Below are 23,744 nucleotides of genomic sequence, written 5' to 3'. Positions count from 1 at the left end.
CGTGAAGCCCACTGAAACAAATTCCAATAAAAAATGTTGACATGGCAGTCAAGTATTGAAACTTGAAACCTGAAACAACACATTTGACATGAATATTAAATTAATCGTGGCCCCCTTGGTATTTTCCCACAGTTCACTCAGCTCCTGAACGCATCACTGTGTTGTGTCTTTCCAACATGGCGGCCCCCTTGCCCGGTCGGTGTGCGTTCTTCGTGGAGAAAAAGAAGCGGTTCTGTAAGATGGTCGTGGGGAAAGGAAAGAAGTTCTGCGGAGAACATGCGACCATGGTGAGTTCACGGACCCGTGCTGCCTTCAAAGACACAGACACAGTGATGATGACGATAACAGAAAGTGAACTGATGAAAACAGCTGCAAAGGGTGTTTGGTTCGCTCAGACTTTGATCCTCCGACTTAAATGCAGTTTCTAGTTTATTCTTAATCAGATTTGAAGTTCAGAAAAAACTAATAGGCTATTTAATTTGTTAAACGAAGGTCAAAAGTGTTTCAGCTCCGTCACCGGCCAGCAGGTGGCGCTGTCAGACTGACAGGAAGCAAGAATGACTGTGCCACATACAGTCTATGGTGCCACATCAATAATAACAATATTGATCTTATATGGCTGTTATCCTCAGGTCAATGAGCCTACGGATGTGCACAAATACACTGTTTATGTTTCATATCATTTAGATAGATAGATAGATAGATAGATAGATAGATAGATAGATAGATAGATAGATAGATAGATAGATAGATAGATAGATAGATAGATATTTAATCCCCAAGGGGAAATTTAAAATGTCACAAGCAGCAGCTACGGGAAAATAGCCTACATAACAACCACAAGACAAAACACAAATCACAGAAACTCAAAAACAAAATAGCTACCTAAAATGTGTAAAAACAGGATAAATAAATATATAGCTAAAAAAGTTAAAAAGTTAAAATGCATGAGTAGGTTCAGAATGTGAGGGTGAGTCAAATGGAAGAGTTGTACAGCTGTATTGCGGAGGGTATGAAAGATTGAATTGAATTATTTGATTAATGTTCAAATTAAACACATAAACAGCTTAGTCACTGATAATAAGCTTTAAATGTGAAACATATTATTGTTGCTATAACATATAATAGCAGTTGAGTGATTGAACACATATTAAACTTCGTCACCCTTAATATTAAGATTATTATTAATATTATATCCAAAGATAATTCCTAGAGCTCACCTCTTCTCTTGGTTGCTGTTTCAGGAGGAGGGACTCGGCAGCAGCAGACGGATCGTTTGTCCCCTGGACCCCAAACAGTCAGTTATTGTTCAATTATCACTTATCAATCAGATTATTGGTCTGTTAATAAATATAAGTAAAAAAAATAAAAAATAAATAAAATCGGTTTTCATTGGCTCAGAAACCATTTGATTTGGACAGTTTGTGCGTTATTGACTGGTGACGCTGTGATTGGTGAATGTGTTATCTGTGTGTGTTATTGTGTGTTTTCAGCACTGTGAGTGAAGACAAACTGGACAAACACCTGAAGAAATGTAACTCCAGAGCGAAAGAGAAACCTGTGAGACACTGTTCATACTATCTATCTATCTATCTATCTATCTATCTATCTATCTATCTATCTATCTATCTATCTATCTATCTATCTATCTATCTATCTATCTATCTATCTATCTATCTATCTATCTATCTATCTATCTATCTATCAGCTGTATTCTGACTGTGGTTTGTTTTCAGGTTTACTATGTGGAGAACATAAACGCTGGACCAGCCGATGGAGATGACGCTCTGCAGCAGGTAACGTCTCATCTGCTGCTGTTGTTGTTAAAGGGATAGTATCATTTTTTTAAAGTGTGGTTGTATGATCTACAAATAGCCCCTAAGTACTTTAATTGCAGTAGAAGACTCTCTGCACTCCTCCCGTTAGCAACGCCAGCCCATAATAGCCCTGCCCAGAGATTTACAACATACAGTGTTGTGAATGCACCCAAAGAAACGGCCTATTTTCACGGCCTAAAAGAGGTTTTACCTGAGAAAAAATACACAGTTCCATTGTTCGCTATAATATAATTTTTTAAAAGGAAAAACACAGTTTTTATTTGGACCTAACCAACTCACGTATCCCTCCGCCCAGGGTTAGCGCCCGCCGATCAGCAGTTGGTTAGGTCCAAATAAAAACAGTGTTTTTCCTGCACTTTGAGGGGCTGGAAAAAATTATATTATAGCGAACAATGGAACTGTGTATTTTTTTTCAGGTAAAACCTCTTTTAGGCCGTGAAAATAGGCCGTTTCTTTGGGTCTGTTCACAACACTGTATGTTGTAAATCTCTGGGCAGGGCTATTATGGGCTGGCGTTGCTAACGGGAGGAGTGCAGAGAGTCTTCTACTGCAATTAAAGTACTTAGGGGCTATTTGTAGATCATACAACCCCACTTTAAAAAAATGCTACTATCCCTTTAACTCTCTGAGCAACAGCTGCACTTCTAACTCCGACTCTTCTCTCCTGTCGCAGGTGAGTCTGTGTGAGCGCAGCAGGTCGGAGCTGGAGTCTCTGCTGGACAAACTGAAGACGGCGGCCAGAGGTGAGCGTCTGTAGTCTGGTTAGTTTAGCCTGTAGTCAGGTGTTTGTTTCAGTTGTGGATATAAAGAATAAAAATCTGCACACCAAGGCAGCTCCCGTAGAGAAATAATCTACTATAAGCGTGACGTTTCTGTTGTTTCTGTTGTGACAGGCCTGCAGCGCGACGTGGAGGACAGAGTTCTGTCCCATCCCGTCCTCCAGGAACAACTCAGCGACCCAAAGAACGGAGAGTCTGCTCACAAGCACCTGAAACAGCAGGTACAGTAGGCTACAATAACACCTGAACACACCGCTCATCGTTTCTAAAACCCTGCTCAGGTGAGTCTGCATCAGGGTTATTATATTTAAAGGGACAACGAGGAGTTTTGGAAAAGCGAAGTGTTTTCTCACTACATTTATGAGCCTCCGCACCGTGAAATTCTTTGACCGACGCAAGACAGACTCATGTTTTCATTCATCAAGAATTAAAGTCAGAGGTTGGAAGACGATCACATACCGTCGTAGTTCCCACCATAAACGGAGATTCAGCGGCGTTATTCTCATGACTCGCCACGAAACCGAAAGTAAAGAAACGCTGGTCGACTCGCCCAGCATTTCCACCACCACTAATAATAACAAAATAACCATAGAGACAAAACCATAGATTTATCTAAAATGGACCATTAACAAGTGGTAACGGAGATTCATCCACATTAATATGAGACTTTTTTATTGTCGCGGAATTTTTCATTCTGCCGATGGAGAAACTTCTCGTTGTCCCTTTAACTTAAACTCAAACTAGCAGTGAAAAAATAATTTTGTAAACTGAAATAAAAATAAAAAATTCAATTTTTCCAAAAACGAGAACTAAATAAAAACTACAATGAACAATGATAAACTAAGGTAAACTAAAGTTGACATTATGAGATGCAAATAGTGCAAAAAGTTGCAAAAAGTTCATCTTTAGAGGTCTGACAGAGGCTTTCTCCTAAAACCTGAACAACTACAACTAAGACTGAGACTAGATAAAAACTACAACTAAGACTAATACTCAATAAAAACTACAACTAAGAGTAAATAAAAACTAGTCCATTCCTCTAAAATAAAAACTAAACTAAAACTGATTCATCACTAAATGAAACTAGAACTAAACTGAAATAAAAAACAGACTAGAAAAACTAAATAAAAACAAAAATAAACTTGCTCTGCAGTGACACACACCTGTTGTCGGCCATTGTTGCCCTTGAGGAGGCGGAGCTCGAGTTGTTCTTGTGTAACCATGATGTCCCGTGCCTCCAGTCGTCGATCCTGGGCCACCTGGCGGAGCTCGGGCTGCTGGCCCGGCGCCGCTGCTTCCTGGAGTTCGGCGCCGGTCGAGGGAAACTGTCTCACTGGATCCACGAAGCTCTGAAGACCGACGAGCAGCTGAAGACCAGCGGAGAGGAGCTGCAGCTGCTGCTGGTGGAGCGCTGCAGCACCCGCTTCAAGGTACCCAGGAAGCTCACCGCTACAAACTCAGACTCCACATTCCCACATTCCCACATTCCCTGACTCAGAGTAACTCCTGCTGGTCTCTGGTCTGCTGCAGGTGGACGGGAAACACCAGGACGAAGGAGTTCAGTTTGAGAGGCTGCAGGTCGACATCCAACATCTGGATCTGAGTAAGAGACGTCGTCCACAGTCACAGACCCTGCTGCTTTAAAGGAGAATTCCGGTCATTTTTGACCCCTAAATCGTTGTCCTGATGGTCACCCAGTGTTGGTTGGAGCAAAAAACGCGACCAAAATTGCTGCAGGCAAACCGGAGTTACCATGGCTACCCGGCGCTAGGGATAGCAACAACACTAACCCATGGGGGCAATTCTTTCAACCACAACAAATAGGCTACTCAGAAAACAATCAGATATCTCTGGTACATGACTGGAATCCTTAGAGACACCACTGAACTCATATAGTTACAGTAGAAACAGTATAAACTTTGTGTTTTTGCATGTAGCCTCTCACCTCAGATAGCCCAACTCTGAAACATCCTGGAAAGACATTACTATCCCATCACAGAGAGAAACTAACACTTTGTCCTTGTTGTGATGATTTCTTTACTAAAATAAACGGTCTGAGATATTATGGACATTACCACTGCACTGCTCCACCGTTTATGGTACATGCAAAAACACAAAGTTTATACTGTTTATACTCTACACTATCTGAGTTCAGTGGTGTCTCTAAGGATTCCAGTCATGTACCAGAGATATTTGATTGTTTTCTGGGTGTTTGTTGTGGTTGAAAGAATTGCCCCCATGGGTTAGCGTTGTTGCTATCGCTACCGCCGGGTAGCCATGGTAACTCCGGTTTGCCTGCATCAATTTTAGTCGTGTTTTTTGCTCCAACCAACACTGGGTGACCATCAGGACAACGATTTAGGGGTCAAAAATGACCGGAATTCTCCTTTAAAGTAACATGTAGTTTAGTGGTTCTGGTTGAGAAGAGCAACTGTCTGCCTCGTTCCCAGAGAAGCTCAGTTGTCCATGTGAACATGTTGCCATTCACTCAGACTCAGTGTTGATCTGACGCTCCTGGTCTGAATCCTCTGATCTGCCTCTGGTGTTCCAGGTAAAGTCCCTCTGCTCAGACAGAAGAAGCTCCCGTTGGTCGGAGTCGGGAAACACCTGTGTGGAGCCGCTACAGGTGAGCTCTGATTGGCTGCCGGCTGTGATTCACCTGCTGCTGAACAGCTGATTTTATTAATTTACAGATATAGATCCCTGGCCTTTTTTTTATTTTTTTATTTTATGTCCTCGTCCTTTTCTTAATCCCAGGCTTGAGCCTTTTTTTTTTTTTTTAGAACTTAAAGCAGAAGTGAGTGATCCGGTCGTTTTCGCTAATGCTGCGTTCCAGGCAGGCTTTTGAAATCGTAAATTACAGTTTCAAGTCACAACTTACGACTTTGTAGCGTTCCAGGCAACCCACTCGTGTTTTTCCGACCTGTTTTACCGGTGAAAGTCACTATAACGGCCACTCGTAACTTCCGACCGGTGAACTCGTACCAGATCGAACTGGTACCACTTCACGGTCGGAAAAATACGAGTTTCCTTGAACGCACCATAACAGTCCTCGTCCCTACGTCACCACATTCACGGCGTTCCTTGGCTGCACACACAGCCCTGCATGCCGTTCTCTCTCCTCATTGGATAAAAACTGTAGGATACGATAAATGTTTTCTCTTCGGCTCAGAGCAGAGCAGAGTGACTGACAGACCCGTGTTTCAGTCCAAACACTCTATGTAAGTGATTGCTGTCGGAAGATATAACTATTTAAGACTTATATTAACACAAATATATCACTCACTTCTGCTTTAATTTTTATTTATTTTGACAACACGACATATTCATTTCCCTTTATGTACATTTTTTTTAAAGCAGCGCAACAAAACAACAAATAAAACATAAAATCAATTACACACATCCAAAGTGAAAGAAAGAGAGAGAAAAAAAAAGAAGTAAAGGAAGATAAATTATGGAATATAATACAAAGAATGGCAATATTGTTAATAATAATTTAAAGGAATTCATACATAAAATAAATAAATAAATAAAAGGGAGAGAAATCCACTCTAGGTATCAAATTCCATGATGTGATGGTGATTTGTGATGTGTGTACTTGATCAAGGGTCTAATGCTACAAACTTATTGTATTAGCAGAGCTATGACAGGTTTCCATCGTGGCTTGAGCCTTTTTAAAGTGTTTTTCGTTGTGTCTTGTATGTCCTTGTGTGTTTTTTTTGTTTTTTCTTTCTCCAGCTGACCTGGAACAACTGTACAAAAATTCCTATGTGTGTACTGTATGTGCACAAATGGCAAATAAAGATTTTGACTTTGTCTTTGACTCGATCATGATCTCTGGTCTCTGTCGTCCTCAGATCTGGCTCTTCGCTGTCTGTTGGAAACACCAGGACTCGGAGAGGAGTCTGAACCGGCACCAAAACGCCTCAGAACCTCCGGCCCAGACTCTGCTTCTCCCCCCACGGACTCAGAACCGGTCCGGCCCGGTCCCGGTTGCGGTCCGGTGCTGGGTCTGACCGTGGCGCTGTGCTGCCACCACCGCTGTGAGTGGCGTCACTACGTGGGTCAGAGGTTCTTCCTGCAGCGAGGGCTCGGCGCAGCAGAGTTCTCCGCCTTCTGCCGGATGTCCAGCTGGGCCACGTGCGGACTCAGACTCAGACCGACCAATCAGGACCAGCACCACCACCAGCAGCTGCTGCCCAAGGAGTCGACCAATCAGAGAGCAGAGGATGAAGAAGAGGAGCACGAAGCAGCAGAGGAGGCGGATGCAGATGTGAACGGGTAAGGCACGAAATGGGCTCTATGCACAGCTCCACTACTTCCTGAACTTAATGCTGCTCCTTTGTTTCCTGTCTCACATTATTGGACAAACTGAATAATCCAGGTGTGTCTGAGTAGTCACAATGGTCAGACACACCTGGATTAAAGGGACAACGAGGAGTTTCTATTTGGTTATAAAAAAAGTCTCATATTAATGTGGATGAATCTACGTTACCACTTGTTAATGGTCCATTTTAGATAAATCTATGGTTTTGTCTCTATGGTTATTTTGTTATTATTAGTGGTGGTGGAAATGCTGGGCGAGCCGACCAGCTTTCTTTACTTTCGGTTTCGTGGCGAGTCATGAGAATAACGCCGCCGAATCTCCGTTTATGGTGGGAACTACGACGGTATGTGATCGTCTTCCAACCTCTGACTTTAATTCTTGATGAATGAAAACATGAGTCTGTCTTGCGCCGGTCAAAGAATTTCACGGTGCGGAGGCTCATAAATGTAGTGAGAAAACGCTTCGCTTTTCCAAAACTCCTCGTTGTCCCTTTAATCAATTTGTCCAATAATGTAAGACAGGAAACAAAGGAGCAGCATTAAGTTCAGGAAGTAGTGGAGCTGTGCAAAGAGCCCATTCAGGTGGTTGTGGTCCTGAAAACCAGAGCAGGGAAAATAAGTGTTGAGCGCGCCAACGTTTTTCTCAGTAAATACAGTTCTAATAGAGCTATTGACAGGAAATTTTCACCAGATGTCGGCAACAACCCAAGTAATGCACATATACAAAGAAATCCAAACATATAGTATGTCCATAAATTAAGTAATGTGTAATAAAGTGAAATGACACAGGGAATAAGTATTGAACACATGGAGGAACAAAAAGGTAAAGAAGGAAAGACAAGAAAGCAGCTGGAGTCTGTCAGTGTTTAGAAAGTAATCCTGTCAGTAATCCTCAACAATACAAAGTAATATCAGCTGCTTTAGTCCAAACTGACGCCTATGAAAAGGTTTCTCATCACAAGGTGTCACCAGAGGCGTCTCATGATGATACACTGCAAAAACTCAAGAATATTTGTCTTATTTCTAGTCAAAATGTCATTTCTAGTCAAAACAAATCTCATTCTACTTAAAATAAGACTCATCACATTAAAAGTAGCTTGTTTTTAGACACTTTTTACTTCTTTCAAGCTGATTTTCACTTGGAATAAGTAGAAAAAATCTGATAATGGAGCAAGTTTTTCTTCCTTATTACAAGCACAAAAAACTTACTTTCACTGGCAGATTTTTCTATTTATTGTGAATTTTTCAATTTAAGTGAAAATGTAAGTGAAAATTATCTAAAAACAAGTTAATTTTTAGCTAATGAGTCTTATTTTAAGTGGAAAGAGATTAGTTTTGACTAGAAATTAGACATTTGGACAAGAAATAAGACAAATATTCTTGGAAAGATGTTGAGTTTTTACAGTGTACTATGAGTATTAGTCAGGTTCTTACGCAGAATAATTCAGTCATACAAAGATTAGACTACTGGGGTTTTTTATGGGCCCCACTGGGCGCTGGGCCCCTAGAGTTATCATCACCTTTCTCCCCTATACAACGGCCCTGTATCAAGTCCTGACCAGTCTCTCTCTGTGTGTCTGCAGGTTTCTATCGGCCGGGGAGCGCGAGCAGGTCGGTCGTCTCTGTAAACTTCTCATCGACAGCGGCCGAGTCGACTTCCTGCGGACGAAAGGATTCGACGGAAAACTGAGTCGATACGTCGACGCTCAGACGACTCTGGAGAACATGTTGCTGACGGCGCTGCCTTCCTCCTCCTCCTCTTCCTCCTCCTCCTCTTCCTCCTCCTCCTGAGAACCAGACTGAGACTCAGACACAGTTTGTGTTTGTAAAAAGTTTTTTTTTTTATTGTGTGAGAATCATCATCATTAAACTGAAATCTGTCCAGTCTTTGTAAAGTTTCTAATAAAGCGTTTTCAGTTCTTTGTTGTTCGGTGTCGTCCAGTCTCAACAACAACAACAACAACAACAGGAAGCAGCAGGTGAAGCGGTCACATGACAAACTGTCACATGACGTAAAAATCTGTTCGACTGACAAAGCTGCAGAGGAAGAAGATGAAGAGACGCAGCGACGATTCTTTTAATCTGAAGAATCATCTGAAACGTTCAGAACAGAAACTCGTCAATAAATCAGCATCAAGAAATGAAAAATTAGACCTAATTAGTCTGTTATCAAAGGGATAGTTCAACATTTTGGCAAATTGGTCCATTGCCATAATCCCTATAGTCATAGCAGTAGGTTTGTTACCTTTAATTGTCGGTGCAAGCTATTTTTAGAACGGCGGAGCAGAGCCGTGAGCTGCTCAGAGCTACGCTACGGAGGCTCTTGGTTTCTTGGTTTCCCTCATCAAACTCATCAAATACACAATCCAACAACTCCACAACGCTCTGGTGGACAAGTTGTGACCTGCACATTCACCACGCTATGAGATAATAACACAACGTTACCACACAGAGTTGTTTTAGAGGGAAATTCATGCAAAACCGCTGATGCACGTTGCCTTCAGGGACAGTTTTCATCAAGCAGTCTCTGAATTTACCTCTAAAACAACTCTGTGTGGTAACGTTGTGTTATTATCTCATAGCGTGGTGAATGTGCAGCTCACAACTTGTCCACCAGAGTGTTGTGGAGTTGTTGGATTGTGTATTTGATGAGTTTGATGAGGGAAACCAAGAAATCCCATAATGAGCCTCCGTAGCGTAGCTCTGAGCAGCTTATGGCTCTGCTCCGCCGTTCTAAAAATAGCTTGCACCGACAATTAAAGGTAACAAACCTACTGCTATGACTATAGGGATGGGCAAATTTGCCAAAATGTACTATCCCTTTAAGATTTATTACAAATTAGTTATAAATCAAAAACAAAACTTTTAGTGAAACCACTTCACTGAATTGAGGTCCGTTAATTGTTATTGATTATTAATAATTGTTTAGTAATCACTGTAGAAGTTTCACACGTCTGTGAAACGTCCAGAGTCCAGGTGTCCAGGACTCGAACCGGTCAGAGGATCAGTGGGTCAGTGGGTTGTTCTTTGATCACAGCCTCGCGTCACTGGTTCGAATCCCAGCAGCTCTGAGTTAAAACTGATCTGGATACAGATGTTAATCAATCACGGCATCAGACTGAACTGACAAACATGGAGGAAGATTTACAGGACACAGCTGAGACCACCTGGAAAATTGACTCTGACTTATGGGGACTCTGACCAAGGGGGCAGTTGTGGGTCTGAGAAGTGAAGCTTCTGCGTTCAAAAAACTGCAATCCCCCCGGCTTCCTCTGGGGGCTGGTGTCAGAAAGCAGCATTCTCCATAGACCCCCATGTTAAAATCGCCGACTTTACATCCTCAATAAACATGTTAAAAGCCTGGTGTCAGAACGTTTTTTTGTCTCAATCGATAGTTTCTACCCCCGCACACACTCTGAGGGGGGTGAATTTTTTTTAACTCTACCGTTTTACTGTTATTAGGTTAAAACTCTGGCCAATTAGGGCGCGGAAACGTTGAGTGACAGGTCCGAGCAGCTCCGTGGACAGCTGCTTCGAGGCCAGTGGGCGGGTTCTCGGCCGGCCAATCCAACATGGCGCTGTTCAGGCCGCCATATTTGAGTCACAAAAACGACTCCCCAAAACCAATGGGGGAGGTCAAGGATGCTACGTCCATTCTTTTTACAGTCTATGACTCTGACTCTGACTCTGACTCATGTGGACTAACCCTGAATACCAGAGTCCACCTCATGTGGACGTCAACTCCGAGACTTGGATTCCTGGTCTCTGACTCAGGTGAACTCATGTGGACTCTGACTCCGACAGTAGACTCTGACTCTGACTCATGTCGACTCAAGACTCTGACTCTGAGACTTTGACATGTGGACTCATGGGGACTCTGACTTTGACTCATGTGGTCTCTCTCTGACTCATATGGACTAACCCTGACTAGCGGAGTCCACTTTGTGAGGACTTTCAACTCCTAGACTCTGACTCATGTGGACTCATGCAGACTCATGTGGACTCTGGTACTAACGGTTGACGCGGTGCATGTTCAGCACGGCCTGCGCCCTCTTCCTGGACTCGTTGATGTACATGTGCATGAACTCTCGTCCAAACATCTCTCTGTCGTCCTTTTCGTCGTCCTCTTCCCCCTCCTCCTCCTCCTTCTCCTCGCACGGCAGCGCCACGTCCAGGATCAGCGGGTTGTCCCGGAAGTTCACAAACCTGCTCAGAACAGAGACAGAGAGAGAGAGGTCGTTGGAGAGTTGAGTTAAAACTGATCTGGATACTAGGGGTTGCACGACTTCAGATTTTTTAAAGTTGACTCTAATGTTATGAAAGTCGAGTCGACGTCGACTAGTCGCTGATGACGTCATTCATATTTTTCCCATCATAACTAAAATCACAGGAGGAGGGAAAAGCTTTGCAACAATCTGTATTCACTGACTGACAGCTCACGCACAGAAATTAGTCCACAGAACAGCAGCTTTATAAACAACAAGCTGTAAATCAGTTTGTTTTTTTGTAACATACACTCCTATAGCTACAAGTACAAAAGAAAATACTGTAGCTACTGTCCGTTAAACAATTAGGGAGGGAAACGACACACAGGCCTCGTCACCATCACAGTCCTGCTCACTCCCAGTTTCACTCACAGCTTTTTTTCCTGGTTGGTTGTTGTTGTTGTTGTTGTTGTGCGCGACGTAAAGCTGTCGATATGAGCGGAGTTTTTTTTTTTTTTTTTAATTGCCGGCAGCCGGACACACTGCCCGCGGCAGCGCAGCGCCTCACAGGCGCGCCGCGCTTGGCGTCTCGCAGGCAGCAGCTTCTCCTGCTCTCTCCGCGCCGGTCAAACATCGACCCGTCTGTAGGCTACTCGGTTTTCCACACACACAGGTCTGTCTCTAGCGCTGTATGGATGTGTGTCTTGTGTGCAGACGCAACTGATAAATATTTATAGACGGACAAGCAAACTAATCATCATTTATTTTATTTTGAAAATTGACCGGATTCTCTCGCCTTTTCTGTGCCCGACTTCCTGTCTGGTACGAGATCGTTCTATCCAGCTTGACGGCGCTCGTATTTTTTTCATTCAGCGCACTCAGCTGTTGTTTCAAGCCGCTACTCTTGTACTGTCACATGATCAGCGACTAGTCGACGTCAAGCTGAAAACGTCATTGTGGAGCAGTAAAGTCGACTAGTCGATTAGTCGACTAGTCTGTGCAACCCCTACTGGATACAGATGTTAATCAATCACTGCATCAGACTGAACTGAAAAACATGGAGGACTCATGGGGACTCTGACTCATGTGGACTCTGACTCTGACTCATGTGAACTCTGGCTCATGGGGACTTGCATGCGGGGCCCCCCTGCCTCGCGGGGGCTGCGGGGGTATACTTTACGGCCCAGCTCATGGGGCCTCGGACTCATGTGGACTCTGACTTATGGGGACTCTGACTTATGGGGACTCTGACTTATGGGGACTCTGACTCATGTGGACTCTGACTCTGACTTATGGGGACTCTGACTCATGTGGACTCTGACTCTGACTTATGGGGACTCTGACTCTGACTTAATGGGACTCTGACTTATGGGGACTCTGACTCATGTGGACTCTGACTCATGTGGACTCTGACTCTGACTTATGGGGACTCTGATTTATGGGGACTCTGACTTATGTGGACTCTGACTCATGTGGACTCTGACTCTGACTTATGGGGACTCTGATTTATGGGGACTCTGACTTATGGGGACTCTGACTCATGTGGACTCTGATTTATGGGGACTCTGACTCATGGGGACTCTGACTTATGGGGACTCTGACTTATGGGGACTCTGACTCATGTGGACTCTGACTCATGGGGACTCTGACTTATGGGGACTCTGACTCATGTGGACTCTGACTCATGTGGACTCTGACTCTGACTCATGTGGACTCTGATTTATGGGGACTCTGACTCATGTGGACTCTGACTCATGGGGACTCTGACTTATGGGGACTCTGACTCATGTGGACTCTGACTCATGTGGACTCTGACTCTGACTCATGTGGACTCTGATTTATGGGGACTCTGACTCATATGGACTCTGACTCATGGGGACTCTGACTTATGGGGACTCTGACTCATGTGGACTCTGACTCATGTGGACTCTGACTCTGACTCATGTGGACTCTGATTTATGGGGACTCTGACTCATGTGGACTCTGACTCATGGGGCCTCGGACTCATGTGGACTCTGACTTATGGGGACTCTGACTTATGGGGACTCTGACTTATGGGGACTCTGACTCATGTGGACTCTGACTCTGACTTATGGGGACTCTGACTCATGTGGACTCTGACTCTGACTTATGGGGACTCTGACTCTGACTTAATGGGACTCTGACTTATGGGGACTCTGACTCATGTGGACTCTGACTCATGTGGACTCTGACTCTGACTTATGGGGACTCTGATTTATGGGGACTCTGACTTATGTGGACTCTGACTCATGTGGACTCTGACTCTGACTTATGGGGACTCTGATTTATGGGGACTCTGACTTATGGGGACTCTGACTCATGTGGACTCTGATTTATGGGGACTCTGACTCATGGGGACTCTGACTTATGGGGACTCTGACTTATGGGGACTCTGACTCTGACTTATGGGGACTCTGACTTATGGGGACTCAGACTCATGGGGACTCTGACTCATGTGGACTCTGACTTATGGGGACTCTGACTCATGTGGACTCTGACTTATGGGGACTCTGACTTATGGGGACTCTGACTCTGACTTATGGGGACTCTGACTTATGGGGACTCTGACTCTGACTTATGGGGACTCAGACTCATGGGGACTCTGACTCATGTGGACTCTGACTTATGGGGACTCTGACTTATGGGGACTCTGACTCTGACTTATGGGGACTCTGACTCTGACTTATGGGGACTCTGACTCATGTGGACTCTGACTCTGACTCATGGGGACTCTGACTTATGGGGACTCTGACTCATGTGGACTCTGACTTATGGGGACTCTGACTTATGGGGACTCACATGTGTGTGTGTGTGTGTGTGTGTGTGTGTGTGTGTGTGTGTGTGTGTGTGTGTGTGTGTGTGTGTGTGTGTGTGTGTGTGTGTGTGTGTGGACAGTGACCTGAGTTTGGACATGTCCTCCATCAGAGAGGGGATGTCCCTCAGCCGGTTGCAGCTGAGGACCAGCGTGTCCAGACTCTGCATCCTGCTGATGTTGTCTGGAAGTCTCTCCAGCTCGTTCCTCTGCAGCCACAGCGTGTGCAGCTTCTCCATCCTGAGGACACACACACACACACACACACCTCGCTGCTGATTGGCTGACAATCAATCAATCAATCAATCAATCAATATCCTTTATTTAACCAGGTAAAAAACTAATTGAGATTGAAAAAACTCTTTTCTACAACGGAGTATTAGGGCCACATTGACAAATAAAAAATCACAAGCTTTGAGAATAAAGAACTTTATTCTCGTAAATTTACGACTTAGTTCTCCTAATGTTACAACTTTTTTCTCGTAGGAAATGTACGACTTTATTCTCGTACTGTTATGACTTTTTTTCTCGTATGAAATGTACGACTTTATTCTCGTAAATGTGTGACTTTATTCTCGTAATGTTATGACTTTTTTTCTCGTATGAAATGTACGACTTTGTTCTCGTAAATTTACGACTTTATTCTCCTAATGTTACAACTTTTTTCTCGTAGGAAATGTACGACTTTATTCTCGTAATGTTATGACTTTTTTTCTCGTATGAAATGTACGACTTTATTCTTGAAGTCTGTGTGTATTGTTTTTTTCCTCAACGTGGCCCTAATACACCGTCGTACTTTTCCAAGAGTGACCTGGCCAAGATGTTTACACCAAACACACAAGACTCAACATCACAAGATCCTATTGAGCTAATTTCCTTGTTATAACTATAAATTCCCCCAGAGTTACAAGATGAGTCAATTTCAAGGCAGGCAATAGAGAACCCTCAAATAGATTTTCTATTTCTGCAGGTTTGTTGAAAGTGGCTGATATAATAGAACTTCAGACCTTAAAAATAATGTTTAAAACAAATAACAGCTCATTACCAGAATATTTACAAAACTTGTTCAAACTGGAGGAAGGGGACAACAGACTGAAGCTTGATTTTAAACATACATTTGCTAGGCTAAGCCTAAAACAAATGTGTATTTCTGTTGCAGGTGTAAAATTATGGCATTCACAAAGCAAGGAACTGAAAAGTTGTATAAGTATGTCTCAGTTTAAGAAAATGTTTAAAAAAGAAAAGATTAAAAAGCCTTTAAAAGCCTTTTTGCCCAGTTCTGTTCTCACTCTCAGGATCTGCATCTGTATAATGTCCAAAGAACGTAGGCCACATCGCCTGAGGTTTCTACACATGTGTAAATACAAATATGTAGGCAAAAGTCCAAGAATAGATGTATAAATAAAAGTAAAAAGAGTGCGGGGGGCTCACACTGTGTCTCCACCACCACCCACCTGTGGATGTCCTCAGGTAAACACTGCAGTCGGTTTCCTCCCATGTCGAGCCACTCGAGCGCCGGCAGAGCGACCACGCAGTCCGGCATGCCGGTGAAGTCGTTCATGGACAGATCCAGGTGCTGCAGGTTCCTCAGGTGTCTGAACTAGAGAGAGGGGACACACAACAGACCTGAGACCAGCAGCTGGACCAGAGACAGAGTTGTTATAGAGGGAAATTCATGCAAAACCGCTGATGTGACGTGTTGCCTTCAGGGACAGTTTTTCATCAAGCAGTCGCTGCATTTCCCTCTAAAACAACTCTGTGTGGTAACGTTGTGTTATTATCTCATAGCGTGGTGAATGTGCAGCTCACAACTTGTCCACCAGAGCGTTGTGGAGTTGTTGGATTGTGTATTTGATGAGTTTGATGAGGGAAATGTATATTTTGTATTATTATGTAGATTCCAGTTGAATCCAATTGGCCATTTAACTCACTGAGATATTTCTATATTCTTAGATAAGGGTCGACTTGAAAGTGACATCGTCTAAAATTCAGTTTACGGCACATAGTACTGTGGTAACTCGACTCTGAGACCGGCACTTAAAGGAATAGTTCACCAAACAATGAAATTCAGTCATTATTGACTCACCCTCATGCTGATTAATACTCTGGAGTAGTTTTTTATTCCTCAAAGTGCATCTGGAGACCCGGGAGGCCAGTTCCTAGTCCAACCAAAACTTTATATGAGAGTAATAGGGCCCGACACAAAAACGTCCATAAAACTACACAAAAACCATTTAATATTCCTCCACACTGCTCGTCCACTGCAATCCAAGTGTCCTGAAGGGAGATAGTCCAGAGTTTACTCGAAACAACATCATTTAGGACATTTTTACAGCCTAAACAGTCTTGTATTGAATTTGCCTGGTGTGCGCTCTCGACCGGACTTGCCTAAATGACGTCGTTTCCAGTAAACTCTGGACTATCTCCCTTCAGGACACTTGGATTGCAGTGGACGAGCAGTGTGGAGGAATATTAAATGGTTGTTGTGTAGTTTTATGGACATTTTTGTGTCGGGCCCTATTACTCTCATATAAAGTTCTGGTTGGACTAGGAACCGGCCTCCCGGGTCTCCAGATGCACTTTGAGGAATAAAAAACTACTCCGGAGTATTCATCAGCATGAGGGTGAGTCGATAATGACTGGATTTCATTGTTTGGTGAACTATTCCTTTAAGATTCAGTCCTACACTTCACTAAAAGTCTGATCTTACAGCCAATAATTTATTTTACTCATAAGTCGACTGTACCTGGTCAGGTAGGTGGTCCAGCTCCCGGTTCATGGCCAGCTCCAGTCTCTCCAGACTCTCACAGCCGCTCAGCTCCTCGGGAACCACCTGGACTCTGTTGTAGCTCAGCATCAGCTCTCTGAGCCGCGTCAACATCCCTGAGACCAGAACCAGAACCAGGAGGACACATGATGAGACCGGCTACAGGGTTGGTCTTCTAAACCCAGGGGTGCAGATCCGATGCCAGGATTGGGGGGGACACAAAAGTGATTTTTTTTTTGTTTGTCATACCATGCCGCCATAAATCACAACTCCGCAGAGTCTCGGCATATCATTCAAAAAGTCCTGCACAGGGAATCATTTACCTTTCTTGTTTATTTGTCCTAAACAGCCAACAGCCAATATCACTGCTGTTAGAGTAGTAAATTATAATTTAAAGGGTCTCGGACATATAATATCTACTCACGTTCTTATCTTTCGCCTCCCACCGACCCTCCCAGATCCCCAATTCTTCTCACCATCTTCCTTTTCTCCCAGTGTGTATGGAACTTTATACATGATTAATTGATATGGATGAATATCAAAAATATGAAGCCCTAAGATTGAGGGGGTCGTTTTTTTTAAAGCCTGCTGATGTCATCAGCATCTGAGTAAGAAACTAGACATTCAATTGCATCGTAGTGGAGGAGACCAGAGGTGGGATGTGGAGTCAGAAATATAAAGGGCTGACCCAAAAAAAATCGAAGCTTCGAAGCTTCGTTCGTTGCCATGGTAATCGATCTTTAAGTCCGTGATCGATTTTTTTTTTTCTTCCTTTTTTCCTTTTTGACACCGGTTCTCATCGGCAATTGTTAATTATTAAATTATTAAAATGAGTAGGCGACTTGGCATCCTGGAAACCTGCTTGATTTATGAGATATGCAGTGTTTGTTTGCCATTACTTTCATTATTTCCGCTACGCCCCCCCCCCCCGATAGATTTTATGTACGCGAAGCTTCAATTATCAAAATATAATAATCGGGTCAGCCCTAGAAATATATTTGTCAAACATTGTTTGTTCCACCATTTTAATCATTTATTTTTAGATGTGAGGAATGTGAAGTCTGAAAATACATTTGTTACATTTTGAATAGTTTGGGGTATTTTTATTGGGGGGGACAATTCATGTTTTTCAGATCTGCACCCATGTCTAAACCCCCTCTTTGACCTGTCGGAGCTACTACTGACCGATCTGTTTGGGGATTTCAGAGACGCCGTTGCGGGACAGATCGAGCACCAGGAGGTTCTGGAAGCTGGAGATGAAGTGAGGGATCTTCTGCAGTCCGGTCCGGTGGAGCTGCCACTCCTGGACCTGGTTGAGCTGGACCAGACAGCCCGGTAGGACCTGCAGAGACAAACACTCGCATCAGACCAAGGGCGTCATTTATGATATAAAAAAAACAAAATTACTGGATTAATCGAACAATAATCGATTATTATATTAATCGTCAACTATTCAGATAATCTAATTATCGGTTTGAGTAGTTTTTTAAAGAAAAAAAGTCCAAATTCTCTGATTCCAGCTTCTTCAATGTGAATATTTCTGGTTTCTTTGTTCCTTTATGACGATAAACTGAGTCTCTCTTTGGTTTGTGGACATTTGAGGACGTCGTCTGGTGGTTTGAGAAACACTGATTGATGTTTTTCAACAATTTTATTGTCAGTAACAGTAACGGCGTTGTAACAGGGGAAACAGTAACTTTTTTGATTACTCATTACTGAAAAAAGTAGCGCCATTAGTTACGCCATTATTTTATGATGTGGTATTCCCTGGTCATGATTGGTCGAAACATAATGAAAAGAGCCAAAAGGCCAACAAACAAACAAACCACAAATTGTCTTTAGGTTATCTGTGAATTCATAATAAGCATGAATCCTGTTAGAATAAACGTGTTAATCACCACAACAACTGCCGTTCTCTCTCCTCATTGGATAAAGGTTGTAGGATACAAGGAACGTTTTCTCCTCGGCGCAGAGCAGAGCAGAGTGACTGACAGACCCGTGTTTCAGACCAAACACTCTGTAAGTGATTGCTGTCGGAAGATATAACTATTTAAGACTTATATTAACACAAACATTCACCTTACTTCTGCTTTAAGTTAATTTTACTACTGTAACGAATATGAAAATGACAAAATAAAGAGGTAAATAAGCCTTGTCCTTTTATCAAAGTTAATGATTTTGCACTTTTCCATGCATACGCTGACTTTTTTGCTTTAAAAAATCCCTATACAGACAGATATCTTAACCCCCAACCCCCAAATGTTTAAAGGGATAGTTCACCCTAGAATGATATTTCGCTCATTATCTACTCACCCTCATGTTGACTAAGGGCTGGAAGAATTATCAGAGTCCACCGTCCCTATCGCGTAATTTGCGCCGGCGTCATTGTGGTTAATGCGAATCACGCGAGATTTGGACGGACCAGGAATAGGAGAAGAAGAAGAAGACGAGAAGCTTCCGCTACAAACAAGCTTAAAATATAGACTTATTTAATTTTTTTTCGGGACAATTACGCAATTTGGGGCTTCAGCACAAGACGGACATTACATACGAGCATCATGGAGGTATTTGGATGTTTTTTTGTGTGTGTTTTTTTACGAAGAGCTCCGGTGTCCCTTTGCAACCGTTGTATTGAAATGCACTGCTACGCCGAGACCCCCTGTAACTAAGAGAAGGGACGGTGGACTCTGATAATTCTTCCAGCCCTTAGTCAACATGAGGGTGAGTAGATAATGAGCGAAATATCATTCTAGGGTGAACTATCCCTTTAACCCTAAGCTACGCCCCTGCATCAGACCGAAGACAGGACCAGGACAATAATCTGTAGATACCTTCCACTCCTCCTGCTCGATGCGGAGCACCAGCCGTCCGTCCTCGGTCTGCAGCTTCTGTCTGAGTCGAGCCAGAACGGCCCGGTCCTCCCAGACCCCCAGGCTGAGTCTGGAGCGCCGCTCGGTGCCGCTCCTCCTCCTCTGCTGCTCCTCCTCGTCCTGCTCCTCCCTCCTCCTCTTGATCCGGGTCTCCCACAGAGCTCTGACCGAGCCGATGGAGCCGCACACCACCACGCCCCCCACCATGGTGACCACGACGACGATGACGTCACAGCGCCGCACGGGGGCACAGGCGAGATGACCTCTGACCTCTGAGCTGCAGCCTCGCTCTCCTCCTGATCATCCTGTAGGAACAAATACAAAACATTTCATTTCTATTTTACTAAATAAATTGTAAAGAAAACAGTTTTTTTTTAATTATTTATTTATTTGAGGCCACATTTTGAACGCAATATGTAATAAACTTTGCCACATATTGTAATAAGTTGTTACATTTTGCACAAAATTATTAAATTTTCTATATAAAAAAGTGCAACACTTGTATTTTGTAATAATGCAATATGTAACAACTTATAACAAAATGCGGCCAGGTTTATTACACATTTATTGCATTATAATGCAGCTTTATTACATAATGTGGCACTACAAGGCCTAATCTATTATTTGTATTATTTAAATTAATGTGTTTGTTTTTTTATGCATCTTAAATTATTCTTTGTCTATTTATATATTTATCTTTTTTTTTTTAAGTTATTAGGGAGAGATGCACATAAATTTCGTTGTGCTTCATTGCTCGATGACAATAAAGGAAAACTGAAATTTACAATATAAGAGAAAATCACCGTTCTGGCGAAACGTCAGTGATTTATTTTATTTTATTTGTTTGATTTTTTCCATTTATCTTCATGTCATCAGTTACACAGAATGAAAAAAAAAACTATTGTACAAAACATTTAATTTCTTTGATTTAATTTCTATTTTACTAAATAAATTGTAAAGAAAACTGTTAAAAATGATTTATTTAATTGAGGCCGCATTTTGTAATAATGTAATACATTTTCACATTTTGTAATAAAATTCTTGAATGCAATATGTAATAAACTTTGCCGCATTTTGTAAAAACGGGCTATACAAATGAGATTGCCTTGCCTTGCCTTGTAATAAGTTGTTACATTTCGTGCAAAATTATTACATTTTATATACAAAAAGTGCATTATAATGCAACTTTATTACATAATGTGGTTGGTAAAGTTAGTCTATTGTTATTTAATTTAATAATTGAATTGTGTATCTTAAATTACTCTTTGTATACTTCTTTTATCCTTTTTAAAATGATTAGGGAGAGATTCACCTATATTTCTTCATTGCTCGATGACAATAAAGGAAAATTGAAATTTACAATATAACAGAAAATCCTCATTTTGGTGAAATTACAACAGTTATTTATTTGATTTGATTTATTTTCCATTTATCTTCACGTTGTCAGTTACACAGAATGAAAAAAAAGTACATTTACTCTGAGTGTATCTTGTTAGTTGTATTTTCATTAGTGCTGTAGTATTACAGTGCAGTGATATAACAATGTAGTGTTATTGTTGTGTAGTAGCCTATCACAGTAATGGACTGTTGTGTTACAGTGTTGTGGTACTGTAATCTAACAGTGTTGTAGAACTACAGTATAATTACAGTAGTATTATCATAGCACCACTGTGTTATTGTAGTACTGTAGTATTACAGTGTTGTATTATCAGAGTACAGCTGTACAGTGTTGTAGTAGTATCACACAGTAGGGGAGACCGGGGACAGTAGCAACAGGGGATGGTTGCAACATGTCATTTTTCTCCAATCATGAACAAGCTAGAGTGATGATACTCACACTGCACATGCTTAGTTGGATTCCCCCCCCCCCCCCCCCCCCTTGCAGAGAAAAATCAGTTGAATTCAAAAGATGCTCCAGGATTTATTGCAAAAAAAACTGTTTTTGAGGTATGAAAGTATTTTTTTCTTGAGCTTTGTTTTTGTTAAAACTGTTGTCACTCTTTTTGTGATTCTGCTCAAACTTATATGGTTTAAAGGAGTGATATGTTAACTTTAAGGTGATATGATTAGCATGTATCAAGAGCACTTTGTTTAGCAAGCACATGGAGTTTAGTCGTTGCAACTGTCCCCGTGCAATATATGAATATAAAAACAGACCACAAAACATTAATTTTTTTTTAACTGTTGTATTGCTAATATTAAAATGATGAGAGAATAAATGACAATGGCAACATAAAAGTTATTCTCTCACAAATTGTTCCATTCATCCTATGTCACTGAAAGTCTTTTTTTTTCAGTTTGAATATTGACATCTGCACATGCAGTAATTCCTCCTCATCTAGACAAATCTATACTGTAATTGCCATCTGATCAAAGCTGATGAATAAATAACACTATAGAACTTACATTTTTGATAATAATCCTTTTACTAGACATGAAATATATTGTATTTGTAACATGTTGCAACTGTTCCCAGGCCCGGGGTCCGTTGCAACATCTGACTCCTTTTACACTCAAATGCAAATTGTGAAGAATGTGGATTCTGTAATCATCTATTAATTGTGTTGACTATTAACAGACAAATGTAAGTTCATTGTATAAAAATGTGGTTTGTCTAATCCAAACCGTCTCTGAGTAAGAGAGCCAAATGCAAAAAGTGTTGCAACTGTCCCCGGTCTCCCCTACCACAGTGTTGTGTTGTAGTCGGTGAACACTGGTGTCATGTTGTAGTTAGTGTTGTATTACTATAGCTCTGTAGTATTGCAGTACTGTGGTACTCCAGTATAACAGTGAGGTAGTATTATTACAGTGTAGTAGTATTGTATTGTAGTATTATTGTAGTAGTACTGCAGTATTACACAGTCTCAGTGTAGCAGCTCTCACCTTGTCTCAGCGCAGCGGCAACAGTCGTCGTCCATGCTGCGGAAATTTGACCTCAGATCAGATCAGCTGCTGGTTAATTTTAGTCAGAGTCTCCAGGTCACGTGACCGACATCTACCCCCCCCCCCCCCCCCTCTTACCCCCCCTCCTACCCTCTTACCCCCCCTCTTACTCTTACTCTTACTTCCTCCTCACTCAGAGTCACATGACTGGGCCGGTCCTGGTCCTGGGTCCAGGGAGAGGAGTCGGGGTCTCTCAGCCAATCAGAGCGGAGGACCACCCACCTCCTCTCTGACCTCTGGAGTTTCTGACCGCGTGTCCTCCTGCACGTTGGGATGTTGTCATGGTGACGGCAGCATCTGGTCCACACACAGCAGCAGCAGCCCTACAGAACAAGGATGGGATGTAGGAGCTCAGTGCATCATGGGAGTTTGGTGAAAGAAGCTAAAATGAGTCGTAGCAACAAGTAATAAATATTTGACACATGAAGTAAATAAATTGGCCTTTGGTCAGCCCTATATATTATGGTATTAAACTACATCTTTTTATTTAACTAGGCTAGTTAAGTCACAGTAGCATATACTGATTTGTTGAACTTACAGGCTTGTTACTAAGTATGTATTACAGTTTTTCTCAGTCGCTTTGGTGCTTTTCTCACATCACTCTTAACATTTGCACAACAGTTAGTGCATTTCTCAGAACAATTATCACAAACTGCAAAACCTAGTGGATAACCTGCAAAAGTGCGTCACTTGCTCAAAATGGATTGTCCATCCCTCAAAAGCAAGTACTCATGTCAATGAAACTGTCAGTGTCGTCAAAATGAGAAGTCCTGACACCATCGTTTATGAACAAGATGGTCACATGGCTTTGTCATGTTTTCATTAGGACACTTTATTCTCTAAATGTTTTCCAATGCACAAAGTGATGATACCTGAAAATGCTCAAGACAGCACTATACACTACTTGTACAGCCATGTGAAAACTACAGTAAAGTTACACATTACTGTATTTAGTGGAGATACTGAATATGTATGTTTCACATTTCTACTGCTTATACTCTTTGCAATTCTGATTTGTTCACAGCGTTGTGCAAAGGAAAAATACACTACAGTCATCTACAACAAACATAAGAAACACTCTTTGGGTACAACTTTACGTAAACAATGCTGCAGTACATATAGTAAGTGAACCTACAGAGTACTGTAAATCATTCCTGCACATCCAGACGTTCCAGTCACATTT

At 42.2% G+C, this 23,744-nt stretch overlaps 2 protein-coding genes across 4 annotated transcripts; one reads left to right on the top strand and one right to left on the bottom strand.

Moving 5' to 3' along the window:
* Positions 1-176: 176 nt before the first annotated feature.
* trmt13 (tRNA methyltransferase 13 homolog) lies at positions 177-8,771 on the top strand (the record flags this gene model as incomplete). 2 transcript variants are annotated; one of them, XM_083970313.1, is made up of 11 exons in its annotated part: positions 177-287; positions 1,245-1,297; positions 1,494-1,560; positions 1,737-1,796; positions 2,512-2,581; positions 2,732-2,838; positions 3,859-4,047; positions 4,148-4,220; positions 5,169-5,243; positions 6,475-6,898; positions 8,527-8,771. In XM_083970313.1, 11 exons carry the CDS (start codon positions 177-179, stop codon positions 8,732-8,734), a joined length of 1,437 nt encoding a protein of 478 aa, XP_083826439.1. In that variant the 3' UTR covers positions 8,735-8,771. The 2 variants fall into 2 exon arrangements, with proteins under 2 accessions (XP_083826439.1, XP_083826440.1); XM_083970314.1 differs by lacking the exon at positions 1,245-1,297 and having other exon boundaries at positions 193-287.
* A 20-nt stretch (positions 8,772-8,791) lies between these two features.
* On the bottom strand, positions 8,792-22,603 carry lrrc39 (leucine rich repeat containing 39). 2 transcript variants are annotated; one of them, XM_083970326.1, is made up of 8 exons: positions 22,502-22,603; positions 19,580-19,923; positions 17,934-18,090; positions 16,728-16,864; positions 15,436-15,581; positions 14,069-14,221; positions 10,959-11,149; positions 8,792-9,037 (listed from the first exon to the last, which is right to left on the bottom strand). In XM_083970326.1, exons 2-8 carry the CDS (start codon positions 19,823-19,825, stop codon positions 9,021-9,023), a joined length of 1,047 nt encoding a protein of 348 aa, XP_083826452.1. In that variant the 5' UTR covers positions 19,826-19,923; positions 22,502-22,603; the 3' UTR covers positions 8,792-9,020. The 2 variants fall into 2 exon arrangements, with proteins under 2 accessions (XP_083826452.1, XP_083826453.1); XM_083970327.1 differs by lacking the exon at positions 8,792-9,037 and adding an exon at positions 10,002-10,027.
* Positions 22,604-23,744: the final 1,141 nt, after the last annotated feature.

The sequence above is a fragment of the Trachurus trachurus genome, assembly GCF_905171665.1.
Source record: "Trachurus trachurus genome assembly, chromosome: 4".
Taxonomy (NCBI): Eukaryota; Metazoa; Chordata; class Actinopteri; order Carangiformes; family Carangidae; genus Trachurus; species Trachurus trachurus.
Note: the sequence above shows the minus strand (reverse complement) of the source record. Positions and strands in the feature narration are given on the sequence as shown.